Source organism: Argiope bruennichi, chromosome X1 (assembly GCF_947563725.1).
Source record: "Argiope bruennichi chromosome X1, qqArgBrue1.1, whole genome shotgun sequence".
Taxonomy (NCBI): Eukaryota; Metazoa; Arthropoda; class Arachnida; order Araneae; family Araneidae; genus Argiope; species Argiope bruennichi.
Window position 1 is genome coordinate 134,960,077 of NC_079162.1, and position 19,390 is coordinate 134,979,466.

The 19,390-nt window shown below is 30.1% G+C and overlaps 1 protein-coding gene across 1 annotated transcript in view; it reads right to left on the bottom strand.

Annotated features, from left to right (window-relative positions):
- Positions 1 to 19,390, bottom strand: part of LOC129958334 (peroxiredoxin 1-like) — a 42,995-nt gene that overhangs the window by 17,928 nt on the left and 5,677 nt on the right. Inside the window, exons 2-5 of the mRNA XM_056070748.1 lie at positions 19,153 to 19,222; positions 10,838 to 10,979; positions 8,216 to 8,351; positions 2,433 to 2,533 (exon numbers count right to left, since the gene is read on the bottom strand). Coding sequence (XP_055926723.1) covers positions 2,433 to 2,533; positions 8,216 to 8,351; positions 10,838 to 10,979; positions 19,153 to 19,222 — 449 coding nt within the window. The remainder of the gene's footprint in view (positions 1 to 2,432; positions 2,534 to 8,215; positions 8,352 to 10,837; positions 10,980 to 19,152; positions 19,223 to 19,390) is intronic.

Here is a 19,390-nt window from a genome sequence, read left to right on the forward strand (position 1 = left end):
AATTTATGCATCAACTTTGATAGCAGCTGTTCAAGTTGTAATGAATGGCTTTAAGTTTTTCGAACCAAATGGAGCTAACAAAAGTTTGTTTCTAAAAGACAAAAAAATTTTTAAATTATTATTATTATTTTCTTTCAACTAGAAAATGCAAGTCATAAAGTTTAAAGCAATTTTTTATGAAACTAATTTATTAAGAAAATATTTTCTGAGCAAAAAAAAAAAAACTAAGAGGATATACATTGCATTTAAAGTGTACCAATGCTGCTAATACTTAAAATACAAATGAATTACACAAACCAGAAATAATTAATAACCTTAAGTTTATATTGTATAAAATAAAATTGAAGGGGGGAAAAAACTGAAAAAAAATTATGAATCTGGCCTGAAGACTTTATCAAAGGTTCCTTCAAACAGCGATTAAAATCGGGAAATTTTTTTCTGTAATAGTTCGGACTTCCGTCCGAATATTGACCCTTCGAATACTCATCCTTAAAAATTAAGGTTTTTCGAAAACAAGAATTAGTATACAAATTACACTGACAGTAAATTCGACCATTTAAAAATCAAATTACTAATATAGTCAACAAATTATTTTAAAAAATTCTAATTCAAATCTAATCAATCAAAGCTAAATATAACCACAACAAAACACCAACTATAATAAAATTATTCAAGAAATAAGCATCTACCCACAAAACTAATAATATCCTGATTCAAATATCCTCTAAACGCATTTGTACTAAAATCAAAATGAGAAAACTAAAATCTACCGCAGAATACAGGGCACTGAACTAATAGGAATCACTAGATTTCTTTCAAGTAATTTATAAAAGAATTATTTGAACTTAAAATCATGTATTGAAAAGAAATTAATGCTAATTCTTCAACTGGGAGATATACAATAAAAAATAAAAATATAAGAACAAACTAATTTTTTTTTAACTTTTTATTTTGTTTTTGTTTGTGATCGGTTCTTTAGATCCAACAGCTTTCATGTAATAACCAATTGCATTACAATATTGTTACGGATTTTCCTCAACGACGGTTTCTTTTGATAGTGGGTGTATGATGTGAAAACACAATCAGCAGGCCTCAATGGAACATAACGACGTTTATTTACACGAAGAGCGCGAATACACAAACACGACGAATACACAGACGACAAAACCAGGGATTCGTCCTCGTCCAAAGAGCTTTCACGGGAATATTTCCACCTATTCCCGGCTCATCCTTGACATTCAAGAACTGTCCACAGCTCTCCACGCAGGATCTTTTGAAGAGGACATCTGCTTTTACGAGAAGGGTTCCTCTGCGACGACGTAACTGATCCGGATACACAGGAGATTCCTCAGCTCCTATTTGCAACACACTCCTATGCAAATCCACAGCGAAGCCGAATTTTTGAGGGAAGTCAAGGCCGAGACCACAAGGATCAGCAATTTCAGCCACGTAGTCTTCATCCGTATCACTATGCAAGGAGATACCAAGAGCCTTGCAGAGAGGTTGTCCCTTTAACCTCTAGGACGAATACAATCCAAACAGGATCGCATTAACTCCTCCTCCATAGGCATCGAGCACGGGTCGACACTAACAGACCTGTGCAAACAGAGTTCATTTTCTCCATCCCCAAGTGCCTGTATTTCCGATTCCACTTCAGGGGACTCATTCGGAGAAGACAGTTTCAGCTCTGCAATTATTTGATAGTCTCCCTGTTCGTCCCTCTTCTTATTGAACTTAGGTTCAATAAGAAGCTTAATTATTAAGCTTTCAAAGGAATTATTTTTTTAAATGTAGAAATAGATTTTTCAAAATGGCTCATACCATATTTATTAAAATTTTATACTGAAATCTTTATCTTCGGCCATCTTTCCAATGATTTTTTTTTTAACTAATCTAAATATATTTTCCACACTTAAGAAATTCCGCGCCTAGGTGCCACATTATAAGAAATCTAAACTACACTGATTTACAGTAATAATTGCGCTTCAAGTTAGGATATTCTTAGAAGATAAGCGTGCATCTTTTTTTCACATACAATTTACTGATAAATGCTTACTACTTTTTCGTAAACGATCTCCAATCTTCCGAGAATTTCTATTGCAATAAAAATCAGCGAAAGTTTTTTTTAATTATATTGCTTTACATGATTTTTTTTTTTTTTTTTTTTTTTTTTTGCTGTTGTTGTTTTTTCTGACAGCAATATATAAACCTAATATTTTAGGCCATAATTTTGTACGATATACAAAATTTTCATTGATATATAGAAATAAAATAGCTTCCCTTTAAAAATCCAACATTTCTGGAAAAAGTTCAATATATAGATTTCCGATGTATGGAAGTTAAATTCATAGAATTTCCACCGTAGTTAATTTCAAAAAGTCAATTATTACTTCAGTACAAAAATAAGAAAAGAAAAAAAGAGTAATACATGCCTTAAAGCTATTCCTGCATCTAGAAGAACACCATAATCTTTAGATATTTTTTTGCTCAAATCAGATAGCAGGGGAATATCCATAGATCCTAAACCTCCTTTCTAAAAAATGAAAGCAAAAAACAGTTAAGATTTTTTTTTTTCCCCGTAAGGACAATTTATGTCAAAAGCAGCAATAACAAAGATCTGTTAGCACTAACGTGTTATCATCTATTTGATAACTATCTCTTTTTTTTTTTTCCATTCATAATTCACTGCGCTGTATATCCGGTATGAATTCAGTGGTATATATCAGGTATTAATTATGTGCTCGCATATTGCTGAAATGCATCTTCCTCGCATCACAATACAGAACCATGCTGGTTACAAAAATATATCGCATTTTTTTTCTTTTTTGACAATTTAATTTATTATACATATTTTAGTCCACTATTAATTTCAAAGAACAACATCAACAAACATATTGAGCAGCATCGAGCATAAAGTTCGCATTTGGGGGGGGGGGTAAGAGTGCCATCGGGTTATTTTTTTACTTTCGAAAAGAAACAATAGGTACAAAGAGTTATTGGTAAACACAAATGGATTAAATAGGATAGTTTAAAGCAATACAACAAAATTAACAAACAAATTAAAAGCAATTGACAATAAATATTGTTCCAAGCGAATCATGGAGAAGATAAACAAGAAATTGTCTGAAATGTAACTAGAAAAAAAAATTACAAAAATCTGTTAAAAAGTGCACTTTAATAAGAATAAACATAAAAAAAATCTCAGATTTAAATAATTTTATTGAATCGGAAGTAAATGAAATAAATTCTTCTTCCGAATATTAACCCGTTTAGGACCGTGATACGATTTTCCCTTCAGGGCCCAAGGTATATATGAGACAAGCCTTTCTGACTCCAGCGGCCCATGGCTACACGGGCGTGATTTCCATTTTAAAACATTTTATTTAAATTTTTAAACGACACTAGATGGCATTCAAGCCCGTGTAATAATAAAAGTAGATAATTATGAATAATATCTCAGAATGCGTTGGCCTTCACGATCAACTTTTGGTTACGTTTTTATCATTATTATTATTCGGTTATTTAAACATATAAACAGCTGCACGTGTTCTGCTCTTTCGAGAGGATTAGACATATAAAGGGTCGCGATTTACTGCGCTCTGAGTGTTTGTTTATATTCTGAAAGAGAAAAAGATGGAATGCTTATTCGGTTATCTGGCAGTAAATGTCTGCAGTTTGGGATTTGTTAAATAGTATTTTGTGTGTTTTGGATCAGTTACATTTTCGTCACCATGATGAAAATAATGAAATATTTAACAGCCAAATCATATGACATGTGACCTTCATGCAGGGACATTAGTTTCTGTTCTGCGCTTCTAGATTTGATAAATTTAATTGGTATAAACATACGGTTCTTTAGTAGTGCACGTGTGATTTAAAGGGATTCCGGTGCTCTTGTCGATTGCTTTGGGGTTTTTTTTCGTCAGAAGAATATGGGAAAATACATTCAGTTGATTGTTGCAAGGAGTGAGGGTGAAATATTTCTGGGTTTTGTTTAGAAGTCTTGGTAAATGTGTTAGGATTATATTAAGCTTCATTTTGTTAGCCATAGATAAGAGATTACCTTCTGAGATAAGAGAAACGACAGGGATTTTAGTAATAATAGCAAATAATATGGCTTATTTTCCTCAGATATAAAAGAATATAATTATAATACGCCATTAAAAGCTTGGTCTGAGCCAGCAGCTAGTTGGTCTTCTGAAATAAAATACAACCGAAGATGAACTTTGCAGTAAAAATGCAAATTTTATATGATGCCAATTTCAATTAAATTAAAATGTTTTTTTTTTTTTTTTTTTTTTGTAAAATTAGGTTTAACTGGAAAAACTGCACGGGCCCGTGGTCACGCTCCATTTCCAAACGTCCACGAAAACTTTTCGTTCTCCGTGTGCACATCCTGAAGGGGTTAAGAGCAGTTAACGCAAAAGATGACTCGTTAATTTCTTAGGAGGAACTATTTCCGATCCTAATCAGTAAGAGAAAATAAATGAAAATGAGAAGTTTAAAGAAGGCACTATTAGCTCTGCTATTCTGTTTGGGTCTACTTGATCCGGAAGATTTTTTTAAACTGCTTATGAAAAACGACAGTATCAAACTATTTCATTGATAATTTATGATCTTGTTAGTGCGGATGTAATATTATTTGTCTGAAAAGAATTTACTTTTATATATATATATATATTCAAAATTCTTTAATTTATCTACCGGATCAATATGAATATTATTTTATCTGAAATAATAACGTAAAATCCTTTGCCGTATATTACTATTTTAACTATAGAAAATAAAAATAAACTTCTGGGAAATATTCATTAATTTGTTTGATCAACAGAATCGTGTTGTGTGATTTTTTTAAAATTCTTTTCAATAAATCAATTCGCCAAGTAGGATGTCATTCAAAGAAATTTTCTCCGATCGGGAAAATTGCGGAGAAAAATAATTGCGTTACAACAGATTAACAGATGTAATGGGAGAAAAAAATCATTCATATAAGATTATATTTCATAATAATTCTTCTAGGGTGGTTTTTTTTTGTTTTTTTTTTTTTTTTGCAATACAATATTCTCGAAACATCAACAAATACCAAGGTATAGTTGAAAATAAATCGATTAAAAAAAGATTATTTTAAAAGAATCAGGCAAATCAACAAAATTCAGGCAGGATAACACAATCTCAAAAATGAAGAATCGTGTTATGTAGTCGGAAGATTACAGGGTAAAAAAGAAATTTTTTATTAAAACAAATTTATCAACTTCCACTAATATTTAATAAATGAGTATTAACTGTGCTAGTTTCAGGTTGTGTCCATCAAGCAATGATAATAAGTAAAATAATATTTACACAAGAATGATTAAAAAAAAAAAAAAAAAAAGCATATCTGCAAGCATAATTTGGTCCAATTAGAAAACATAAAGGGGGAAATATTTTAAAAATGCTCCTTATTTTTTAATTTTAGATATGTTTTACATTTAGATATTTATTGTATAACTAGTTGATATATTAGGTATTACTCGTGATTAAAATTCTTCTATGTATATTATTTTAAAAGTAGTATTCAACATAAAAATTACATTTGTATAGAACAATATGCAAAATTCTGCGGTGCGGTATAAATTCGTGCAAACTTCAAAAAATCAAAATAATAAAAGTAATGCTCGAAAAAATTGCGGTTTGCAGGAATATGTTCAGAGAGCCTATGGATTTCGTTATTTCCATTAAAAAATGTATTTAAAAATGACCGATAGATGGCGCTCACACGGTCATACCGAGACGGTTTATGCAAATAAGGATACAGAACACAGTAACATTACAGTACATTTTATTTTAAAGCAAAAGATGCTCAACATGACAGCCACCACAAGATATTAAGCAAGTGAGGCGCGTAATTACGCCTATTACAGCTCGTGTAACATGTCGGCATCGATGCCACTAACGGCCAATTGAATGGCGTCTTTCCGTTCTATCAAAGTGTAGGGAGAGCCCCGATAGACACAAGACTTCAGGTATCCCCCAACTAAAAGTCCGCTGGAGAAAGATCTGGCGATCGTGAGGGCCACTCATTCTTACATCCTCTGCTTATCACTCTATCCTCAGTGAATGTGTCTAAGAGGAACGTCTTAACGGAACTAGCAACGTGGGGCGGGGCACCATCCTGCATGAAGGCGACGGAAGATAACGCACGTCTTTGCTGCAAAGCAGGTATAACGTGATCTTGCAAAAGCCTAAGATAGTGTTCTGCAGTGATGGAACAGGTTTTCCAACCGGATACAGGACAACGCTCTTTAAAAAAGAAAGGGCCTAGAATGAAGGACGCAGTGAAACCGCACCAAACAGTCACATATGGAGAATATAGTGGTTTGGTCGTGCATGCACGAGTGTTTGATGTTGCCCAGATACAACTGTTTTGCGTATTGACGTCACCATGCAATGAAAAGTGGGCTTCATCTGTCCACATGATGTTCAGTAACCATTGTGGGTCACGTTCCATTTATGCGACCACCCATGTTGCAAAGGCTTGTCTTTTCTCTCAATCTGCTGGCAACAACTGGTGAAATGCCTCTATCTTGTACGGATTTCTGCATTTTGTGCAGAATGCGTCGGATCGACCTTTCCGGATCGACCTGCTTCAAGTGCACTGGAACTCCCCGTTGAAGTCTCGGCTGCCACATTTCTTGTGCTGACGAATGGTCTGCTACTTCGTGGACGATCGTTTAATCATCCCGTTTCCTCAAAACGGCGAACAAAATTCAATATCCCATTCAATGAAATTGGGTTTTTCTTCGCCTTAATTCCTTTCACCGTCCGTAACTGTCGCAATGCTTTAGTCGCGGATTCACCGTTCTTTTTAGAACAGTTTCACCACTAATGCTCGATCCGGTAGCGTTTAGCATGCTACTGGCGCCGAATGACAGATCCATTTCCAGCCTTGTGTCTTATAGTTTTACTGATTTGCATAAACAGTCTCGATATGACGTGTGAGCGCCATCCCGTAGTAGAACGTTAAAGAATCGGCGCAGTGTTTTTCACTTTTCTCTCTTTTCCAGAATATCTTCAATGCGATTAATGATATTGCTACATCCACAGCTTATTGATCTCAATCTTGAGTATCATTATAAGATCATTTTTCAAACCTCCCATTGAGTGTCATCATAATCCATTTGTTTTTCAAACTTTCTATTTATTAAAATAGAGCTTTTAAGCTATTGTAGTATGGCTAGGACTATTTTTTGTCTTCCAACTATCTTTTAAAAATATGTTAAAACTATTTGTATTTTATAAACATTAAGCTCATTTTAAACAAAGTTTACAATAAACTAAAATGTGATATTAATTTCCTTACCAATATACACATGAATAATCAATCTTGATTATTCAGATGTTCAATGCTTTCGACATGAAATCAGTACTACAACATTACAGGCGATTTATTAATGTTCTTTTATCCTAAATTTTAATATTATATTTCACACACATATGCAGTATAATTGACATTCATCAAAAAAAAATTTTTTAAAGTATCTTTATACAGTTACAAATACGTAATCATCTAGATTAAACAATTAGTAAAAAGTAGAATAGTTTTTTAATGTAACTTTTATAATATAGTCAATATAAATCCATATTTATCTAAAACAAATTTAAATAACACCAAATTTGAATACTGATCCCCCACTAGTATTGATAAGTATGCCTTACAATACTTCATTAAAATAAATTTCTAACAGCATCAGATCAAAATTATTCTGTCATATCCAAAGATTTTTAAAAAAAAGACAAAAAGTGGTTTGATGATAAATGAAATAGAACAAATAATAATAAACCATATTACCTACCACCTTACTATTAGCCCTTCAGTTCAATGGCGCTATTATAATAAAATAATGTGAAGATATGATACTATTTATATAAGGACTTCAATAATAATTCTTTTTATAAATGCATAAAATAAAGTAAATTGATATTTAGAGCTCATATAAGTTATGAACATAGACATAAGTATTATTTCTACTTTAAGAAAATAAGAAAAATTGCACAGGAAACTGTTTATTATAAATAAAATAGAAAAAATTAAAATTATGCAGTAAGCAGTAATAATGTAAATTAAATATTTAAAATGCAATAATTCGAATACATTTTTTAAGGCTAAAGATCCATTGTATCTAAACATATTTGGTACAAAATATTCTTTTAAATAGCAATAATATTTTTACATTACTTTTCTAGGCGTATTGATCCAAGCTAAGTGGCTGAAATGAGAATCAACTGACACAGCAACAACTTCAGTATTTAATGATCGAAACTCCTTGGCTTTTTCGCTGAAAGCTATGATTTCAGTAGGGCAGACAAAAGTGCTAAAAAAGGAGAAATTCAATCAATAAATGAAAGTTTCTTAAAAAGTGCAAATAGCTTCGGATAAAAGTACTGCAAAGTAAAAACAAATATTAACAACTAATGGATAAACATAATAATCAGAAACAAACAAGTTTTAGAAACAAAAAGAATAGCTACATAAAATTAACATACATTAAAACAACAGAATTCCCAAAGAATAAATAATAATTATAGGGTAATTTTAAGTTGAAACTTATTTAACTAAATATGTCTTGAAGAATATGATAAAATCAAACTGCAGACAGAAAAGTCCCAAAATAGAAATGATTATTTATGTTATACAAAAAGTATATTCTAATTAAATAAGGTAATAATTTCCTTACATGAAACTAATCAATATTTTGAAATTTGAAAAATTCGAAACCTTAATAGAAATAAAAGTTATAATATCAATGCATGCACTTATCCTAAATAATTGGGCCAATTTCAACAGAATTTCTCACACCTATTACTTAAGAGAAAAAATAATGCCTCAACTTCACAGAGTTGGAAAATATTCAATTAGAAATTAAATAAAAGTTTGTGTTTTTTTCTACAGTATTAATTTGAGGAAACATTTTTCCAGAAAAAATATTTTTACACCAATTTAAAATTTTACCTTCCTAAAGATGCAAATTCATTTCTGTGTAATTTTTACTTAAATTATCATTTTTTTTTTTTTAATTTAACATGGACAATTTTGAAATAAGGAAATTTATTGTGTATGTCTTTTTTAAGCAACAATAACAGTTTTTTTTTTTTATTTCTCTTTTATTTTATACATAACATTTGATAAATTCTTTTATTGATTTCAAAGTAATGAGTACTTTAATTGGAAGTAAAGTAGTAGTCAACTGCTCAAATTCAAACAAAAGGCTAGAGAAGTAAAACTTTTGTGAGACAATGAAATATTTTTATTATTGAAGAACAAGAATACATATAAAGAGCTGTTGCCAGAACACATCATCTGAATTCTATACGAAAACCTTAAATACAAATGACTTAAAAAATGTACCAGAAACAACTACTGATATGATTTATTTTCATGTTCCTTATTTATTTATGATAAACTATTTTATTAATTGTCTCAATATGTTATGTTTTTTAAAACCTTTCTTATATTTCAACATGTGTGAACAAAATTTGCAGTTGCAGTAGTAATAAAACAATATTAATTACTTATGACCAAATTAACTATTGCCAGTTTTGAAAACTTGCATGCTTCAATTCATATATTAATTTTAATTACAAAAACGTTTCAGACGATAGAAGGATTTTGGGTTTTATAATATTTTACACAGTTTCTTCTTGGTTTTCCTTTCTGGTCCAGCTGAAAACTAAATTTTAATTCTGACAAATATATATAAATAAATTATTCTAAATCTGACTAAAATACACTAATAATTAATTGCAAATTAGTAAACCCATTACCACATTGAACACTGCTCACCACCAGTTCACCGAATGTGACATACAGTAACAGTTCTGTACAGTCATTCAATTGAGTGGTATCTTTAATATCCATTTTTTCTTCCCCCATCTGTAGATCAAGTACTTGTACAAAATAAGACCTTTCTCTTCACTAGTACGAGTTGATCAATTGTATATCATATTATAAATAATTACTGGCACTGTTTGGTGATGGTTGTAAATATTCAATCTGGGTAGGTTGAACCAGCATGGGTTTCCATTTTCAAACATTTTATACAAAAGCATTACATTACATTATTTTTATTACATTGAAAATAATTTATATGAAACTATTTTAATCCTAAGCAATGCTGGGTATGTGAACTAATGTTAAATTAAAAGCAATTTTTGGCGGATCCTGAATTGAGAGAGCAGATTATTTTTAACTCTTTCAAGTTAATTATTACAATTGATAATACATACATTAATTAATATATTATATAGCATTATTACAATAGATTCAATATTAATTGCATCTGTACATAAAAGTTCATTCATGATAACAAATGAAAACTGACATGCGACTAATTAAGACATGAAGGAAGAATAAGAAAATGTCAAATCGCACTTTTATAAATTTATGAGAATCCCAAAAGTTTTGTAAATTTGAAGATCAATAATACATTGGCTGCTAAGCTTTAATCAGAAGAAACCAACACAAAATACCTAATGGTTGGTTTTAATGTTTCAACATTATAGACAGAGTAGGGTGACCTTCAAATAAGACGCATTCCTACCTTTCTTTTCTTTGTTTGTGGAAAAGAAATAGTCCTTAACTTTTTTTTTATACAATTTATAAATCCAGGCAATGCACCTTCAGCAATAACACTGATAATCTCAAAAAATTAGCAGAAATAAATTGGCAGATCTATTTTAAAAAGCAATTGAATTACTCAAAGAATAAACAGCATTAATATTCCACATATTTCTGATCATTTTTAATATTATGGCTAATAAATTAATCATAAAACAAAACAAAAAAAATCAAAATACTCACAAGTCTAAAGGATAGAAAAACAAAACTAGATATTTTCCTTTAAAATCTTGAAGACTTATATCTTTGAAACTGCCATTAACAACAGCTGTGGCTTTGAAATCTGGGGCAGGTTTTGATACTCCAGCAGTATAAGCAGGAGTACCTAATGAAAATGAGCAATTTTTACTCAGAATGTATATTAAAGCAATATTTTAAACAATTTATAAATGCAATTAAATTTCAAAAGTAAATGGTATGGTAAAAATAATGTAACCATTTATTAAAATTATAGAAGGTATTCTAAATATATATGTAATATTTTAATTCTAATTTCAATTTAATTAATTTCCAAGATTTTATCTTAATTTAGACCATAGTAACTTCATTCTAAAATATTCTCTTATTTCGTGATCCAATTCCACTTTCTCTACTTAATTAATTCAAGAGTAGCTTTGTAAATTGCTGCATCGGCTAAAAGCCTACCTTTCCCACACTCCGCGTGAAGAGACAAAATACCGCTGACGAGGCATTCTTTTTTAAAAGATCCCCGTGTTTCCCCTACCTCTTCGACGCGTGTAACGAAAAATCCCTATCGAAATCTCATTATATAATATCACTATGAAGAAATATTTTCCCTATCAAAATCTCAGGTTATATAAGAGCAGGGATAAAATGTCCAAGAGCCTTTTCCTCATTCTCTTCTGTGTCGTTCTGTGTGCTCATCGCTTGTACATATGCCTGCTTCTTCAAAATGAAATAAAACGACGTCACGAAATTAAAAGTATCTTCACTGTCTGCAAAACTGCATCCTGCTTCACATAAAATAATGCTTATATAAACAAAAGTATTAAAATCAAGTCAATAGGAAAATATAAAAAAAACCAAAAAAAAATATAAAAAAGAATCCGGCCTGAAGACTTTTTCAAGGGTCACCCTCAGGCAGGGATTCAAAGAAAGGGATTTTTTCGGTAAGGAAATGCAGATATTAGTCTAATAATGATTCCTCGTGACCCGAAAATCCCCTGAAATTAGGCCCAAGAGATATACCATTTTAACAGAAAGGAAAATACAAAACAACAAATTAGAAGACAATAACCACTACAAAGTAAAAATACAATAACAAAAATAACAATAAAAACAAAAATTACCATAAAATAGCACAAAAGCAAAAACGAAAAGGCAAGGACATACCATCTGCAGTCAAGGAAATTTTAAGCTATCGATTGTGATTCTCGCTTTTTAAAAAACTAACGGTAAAAAAGCTATCGGTAAAATAGGTAAAAAATTGTAGGCTCCCAGCGCCATCTATTCAGCGATCTATTATGCAATGAAAGTTCTATTTTTATTTAAGCCAAAGGATTAATCCCAAACCATACCTTGTTTAATTAAAAAATTGACATTACAGTAATTTCTAGGAAATTCGTTTTTAATTAAATTTTTAATGATGTTGTTTGATGCTTCAATATAGGACTTTTTATTATTGCAAACCCTTTTGATCCTGTTAACTTGTGAGAAAATTGGATTTTTGAAAATTTTAGAGTTTAGATTGGAATGGTAGTTACCAAGTTTTGTTACTTTAAAGTTGAATTCATACCTTTTATCGTATATACCAACTATTGTTTTATCATTAGCAATTTCGATTTTTAAATCCAGAAAGGTAGCCTGAAGTTGATTTTTATTTGTTTCTGTTAGAATTAAATCTTTTGGATAGAAATTAGTAACAATATTAGTATTGTCGAAGTTAATCAAAAGTAGGTCATCAATTATATCTCCACCCGTTTATTAAATTATATTTAATTATTTTTTTCTCATAGTAATGTAGGAAAATATTAGCTAAAGCAATAGAGAAAGCTGTTCCCATTGGAATGCCCTTGACTTGTTTATAAAAATTAATACCATTAAAAACGTAATTTTCAGTAATATTAAAATTACATAACTGAAGCCAGTTATTACTAAAAATAACTTTGTAGTGGTTATTGTCTTCTAATTTGTTGTTTTGTATTTTCCTTTCTGTTAAAATGGTATATCTCTTGGGCCTAATTTCAGGGGATTTTCGGGTCACTAATGTCTGCATTTCCTTACAGAAAAAATCAATTTCTTTGAATCCCTGCCTGAGGGTGACCCTTGAAAAAGTCTTCAGGCCGAATTCTTTTTTTGTTTGTTTTAATTTTTATTTGGTATTTTTATTTTCCTATTAACTTGATTTTAATACTTTTGTTTAAATTCATCTGTGTTTTAGAAGTAGCTGCAGTTGCACTCTCTAAATACTATGAGGTTCTTTTTTGGTATAAGTTTGAATAGGTAATAAATTTTAGTTGCGATTTCGAAACTGTTTTGTTTCGTTTTCAAACTATTTTTTACTTTAGATTGATTATATTATATATATATATATAGAATAGTTAATGCATAACCTGTTCAGTCCTGAGGTACACATATGTGCACCTGTAATTCTTTTTTCATTTTTCTTATCTGGTAAAGTAAAACTTTGGCGAAATATTGTATGCGTTTCAACATTTATGAATGTAGCTTCCATTTTGCATCAATAAATAGCACTACAGTTCGATATTTTTTTCATATCCATTCTTATTAATTAGAGACATAATGAAAATGGCGTTGAACAGAAAACACAGCAAATATAAGTATATTTTTTAATATATGCATTATTAAAATAAACGCTCGTATATTTTTTTTTATAAAATAATAAGTGTCTGGTTAAAGTCCTTACCAAATTATATCTTCTTATCTATAATAGAGTCGGTGAAAATGCAAATTTAACTAAGGTACACATATGTGTACCTCGGGCGTTTTCGCGCCCGTTTCCTGACTGCTTGCGATCCATTGCGCTGTTTATCTTTTGAGTGCTTGTTTTCAAATTGTCATTTCTTGTCCTTGAATATATTGTATATAATAAATAATTTATGTTTTATAATAAATAATTCTTATGTTCTGTAATATAATAAAACATAAATTTAAAAATATTTATTTTTTATCTTTAGTAAGAAATTTAATTTTATAGCTGTCTTGTAGTCGGTAATTGATATTTCAAACCGACATATAAGCTAATAATAATATACGCTAATAATACATATAAGTTAATAATAATTTTATAAGCTAATAACAATTTTTTTCACCTCAAGTGGCTTTAACTCAAAAGGAGGTTACTGAACTTTTAGAAAAAAGTAATTTTAGGGGAAGCAATAGAATTTCTCATGTATCGAAAATAATGAAACCTGGCAAATAGGATGAATGAGTCACAGACGATAGTCAAACGTGCCTTGTCAAATAGAAAGATAATAAATCCGCGACTGTTATCCATATGTATACGTAATGAGTCAATTGGAATAGGCAGAAGACAGACAAAATAATTGAGACAAAAGAAGTTGATATAAAATAATCTGCAATTGTAAAAGCATATAATATGGGAGGCATGGACCATTATTTTGCATATTACCGGTATGCAGTAATTACACAAAATGACCGACGCGAGTATTCACGCATTTTGTAGATTTAGTAGTTGTCAATTGCTTGATATATTATAAAATGGTGGCAAAGCGGCAAGCTGAGCTCTCAGGAATGAAGCCGAAAATGTTATGACCTTACTGCAATTTCAAATGCATATGCTGTTGAAATATGAGGGAATTTTCGTCATCGGCAACAAAGGAAACCAAGAACAAGTAAAAAATCCTCTTTCAATGAAAAATTAATAGAAGGGTCATCAAATGATGGAAATGCATCTACAACCCCATTGGAGATTTCATTACCACCATCTCGTGAAAATACCTCTAAAAGAGCAAGAAAAATTGTCCCTCCCAATTAAAAAGAAATAAGACAAGATATGTCAAGCCATCTACAACATTACATGGATGTATCAAATAAAATGTATCAAATAATATGTATCAAAACTCAGGTATCGAGGATGTAACTCTAGGAGAAGAGTCGTTCTCAAAATGCAGTATCTACTTATGTAATATTTTTTTTAAATGAAATTTCATTCAAAATAAGGTGTAACAGATTATTAATATAATAAATTTTGGATTTTTTTTTCATTTAAAAGACCTTAGAATAATAAAAGTATAATTATTAAATAACCAAGATTTTTTTTTTTTTTTTTTTTTTTTTTTTTGTCAAGGATGCTTTAACTTGCTTAAGACATGAAGTACACACATGTACCTTAAAATTATGGGACTTAAAATTGTTTGATCAGCAAATATTCTTTTCCATAAACTATTGAGATGTAACAAAGGTAAAAGGTCTTGGAATCAAATTTTTACACCAGTTTTTAAAAAGTCAAGACTGAAGAGGATAAACAATCCTTAACATGTCTGAATTTCATAACTCAGATTAATTCATACTAATGTAAAATTTTTACAGTCTTGGGAAGTATCAAAATTGTTGATCTTTATTGCCCAAATGATGCTGATAAAAGTTATCAAAAGAAATGCAAAGTGAGCTAAATATATCCACTGCTATTTGTGTTCTTTCTCTTTCACTGATCATTGCTATTGTTGAATTATAAACAATTTCTTTCATGTATCAACAGGTGGGGGGGGGTGTCACTGAAGTGATACAACACTTCATTCACCTAAACGCTCATCAGAATTATATCATGCTAAGTCCTCATATAATGATAGTAAAGCTGAGATAGTTCATCTTGAAACTAAATCCTCTTCATTCTTTAAAATTTCTTAAAAGCATGGTATAATGTATTCCTGTAATTAAATTCATGTAAACATTATAGATCAAAATGTTTTCAAAGAAAGGCCAATTAATCAATTGGTTTGCTACTCAAATAATTTGAATTATATTTCCTAAATCAATTAACTATTTCTGAGAAAGCTATTTTTAACATCTAGATAAAATACTTAATACACAAGGAAAAAAACATGTTTTTAGGAAACATAGTCCACCCTGTTCCAGTAAAGTAGTCTCTCCATCTTGTAAGAATCATTCCCACAGGAATTTGCTATCAATAACTCTTCTGATCCTATATATCATTATAATTTGTTAGTAGATTGAACATCCAAATATTATAATTAACTGCTCCTATTAATACTATTAATGTAGTACATTTTGTTTATTTGAAGCTAAGAGAGAACAGAACAGGAAATTCAAATTTAGCAAAATGGAGACGTAATATAATAAGTATGCCAAGCCGAATTTGTTTGAAAAATAGACTGAGTATTAATTTCATGCAAAAAGACAAAGAAAACACATCTGCATTTAATAAAGTTTCATATTATTTGCATTGTTTTTTATATTAAATCAAGAAAACTGGCCTAAACTGGTAACAGATGAATTTAGCAAAAGACTTTCTTAAGACATAATTAAGATGAGTACCATATATTCAATGTAAGAACCAAGAATTTTCTGAACTTCTAAAACTAAATTATGGAGGTTGGCTAACTTAGCAAAAGACAGATATTTTTCTGTTTGCAAGCAATAAATTGCTAAATATTGTCAAATATCATACTTTTTATTTCTTTAGTTTATATTACATAAATTAAAGAAAAAAATAAATAATCATTCATTTTGTGAAAATGAGTTGTTCTATTTTTGAAACTGTTTATTACTGGGTCATTGACAAAACAAAATATGTGGTGCTGGCAAAATTTGCTCTCAAGTAATGGAAAATCACCAAAACTGTTTTTAGAATCTCCTGCAAATGTGATTACTTGTAGTTTGAAATTTGTCATATAAGAATTTCTTCCATTCAACAAAAAATAAAATGGCACAAAATCTAAGACTAACACAAATACAACAGATCATATACAAGAAGGCAAACAAATAGAAAAAAATATGTCAGTTTTAGATAGTGTTACCAGAGTTAAAACTATCACTACTGTGGCAATTGGGGTTTTACTTTATTGAAAATTTTCCAAATGTGTGTCTTGATTAAAAATGTTCCAACTCGTTGATATTTTTGCTGTCATGGATTTTTTTTAACACAACAGAATTTTTAAAGTTGTTTTTTTATATATATATAATGTTATTACATAAAAGTTTTGAATTTTGAGTAATTTTTTTAAAGAAAAAATGCACTCACGACTTACATACAGATTGACTAATATTTAGACGTACAGTGGCTCAAAAAATTGAGAGTACACCTTACTTTTACTTGATAAATGCGACTTTCAATATAAATAACACATTACATGGGAAATACAAATATGTTTTTATTTTTATGCATAACAAATGGTTTAATTAAGAGTAAAAATAAAGAAAAATCAAAGAAAAACTTCGAAATTGAAAAGTTTCAGAAATATTTTAAATAAACATACGTAGAATTTTGCCTCAAAAAATTGAGAATACACCGATGAGATTCGTATAATATCTCGCATAGAAAGAACGTGTCAGTAATTAGTTGCATGTCTTTTGGCTTTTATAATGGCCTCTAAACAGGTGGTACCGATTCGACCCATTTTTGTTGGTATCTGAAAATATTTTACCCCATTCTTCTTGCACCAATTGTTTCAAATGGATTGTTTGCAATTCTGTGTTTTTGGACCACTGCTTCGAGTGTGCTCACAGATATTCAATGGTATTGATGTCGGGGTACTCTGGTGGTGTGTGTAACTGCTGTTTACAATGAAAAAGACACCATATTTTGAAGTTACGGGCATTCTGTTTGCGGTCGTTGTCTTACTGGAAAATGAAATTTCCATCCAAACCCAAATGTTTAGCACTTTCTTTTGGATTGCTGCGAAGTATATACAAGTAAACCATGTCGTTTATAATGCCATCTATAAAAATTTAATTTCGTACCCTGGATTAAGCCATGCAACTTCAAATCATGATGGAGTCACCATCATGTTTAAATGTAGGACGTAAATTTTTTGGATCCAAAGCAGTATTAGACTTTCACCATACAGTCACTGTCAGTGCCAAAAATGTTGAGTTTTCTTTCATTACTAAATATAGCTTTCTTCCAAAGGTTATTGGTCTTCAATTGATGAGTTTTTGTAAACTTCAAATGCTTTTTCTGAATTTACAAGCTGATGAACGGTTTCTCTCTAACAATGCGACTTTTATATCCAGCTTGTCTAATGGCATTTCGTACAGTTTCAGCACTTACACTTCTGCTATGATTCGAAAAGTTTCTGCAACAAGTTGGAAGAACCATAGAGTCACAACAATCTAAAGGAAAGTGTTAAAAATTTCGGTTTAGATGGAAATTCTATTTTCCAGCAGGACAACAACCCCAATCGGAATGCACATAACGTCAAAATATGGTGTCTTTTTCATTGCAAACAGCAGTTACACACACCTTCACAGTACCCCGACATCAATACCATTGAATATCTGTGAGCACACTCGAAGAAGTGGTCCAAAAACACAAAATAGCAAACAATCCATTTAAAACAAGTGGTGCAAGAAGAATGGGGTAAAATATTTTCAGATACCACAAAAAATGGGTCGAATTGGTACCACCTGTTTAGAGGCATTATAAAAGCCAAAAGACATGCAACTAATTACTGACACGTTCTTTCTATGCGAGATATTATAAGAATCTCATTGGTGTATTCTCAATTTTTTCAGGCAAAATTCTACGTATGTTTATTTAAAATACTTCTGAAACTTTTCAATTTCAAAGTTTTTCTTTGATTTTTCTTTATTTTTACTCTAAATTAAACCATTTGTTATGTGTAAAAATAAAATCATGTTTGCGACTTCCCGGTAATGTGTTATGTTTATTGAAATTCGGATTTATCAAGTAAAAGTAAGGTGTGCTCTCAATTTTTTGAGCCACTGTATGTGATAAATATTAGATGGTAACATCTTGGAACATCAAATTAATTTATTAGAAAATAATTTGTACATGCTTTAATACAAATAACATGAAAAATGACCCACAAAATTAAGCAGAAAACATTTCTAACTTCAGAAAATTACAGTACTTAGAAAATACTGAAGATTGCTCATATTTTAATTAGGCTTACTATCAATGATATCACAATGAATGCAGATTTAACAGAAAAAATGGATTGACACAAACATGCTAATGATAGCTTTTAAAAATAATCTTAACTTTCAGTAAAACTTGTTTTTGTACCACTAATAATTCTGCAGCGACAAGTATAGAAAAATAATTCAAATGGTACATTAGAGTCAGCACACAATATGCCACAAAATCACAGTCCACATAAATTTTTATGTGGCAACCATATAATGAAACATTGCTTTCACATAAAATTTTACAAATGAGACTCCCCTATTTCCATACTTAACACATATATAATTAATGCTTAAAAATAAAATTATAATCTAGCTTATGCAAATAATGTATACTCTCTTTTTAGTTTAAACATTACTCTCCTATGACAAAGCAAAAACAGTACCTGTATGGATGCTTTGCACTTGAGGGGCAACATAAAATGGATTGTGCCCATTTTTCATGTATATTCCAGCCTATTAAGAATAAAATATAATTCTGATCATGCATGTAATGTCATTTTTCATGAATATGAATTCATATCCAGTTATGAATTCATGTTTCTTGAAACAAATAATAACAGACTTATAATTAATTAAACAAAATATTATTAATGTTATGATATTTTACACTTTCCAAGCTTT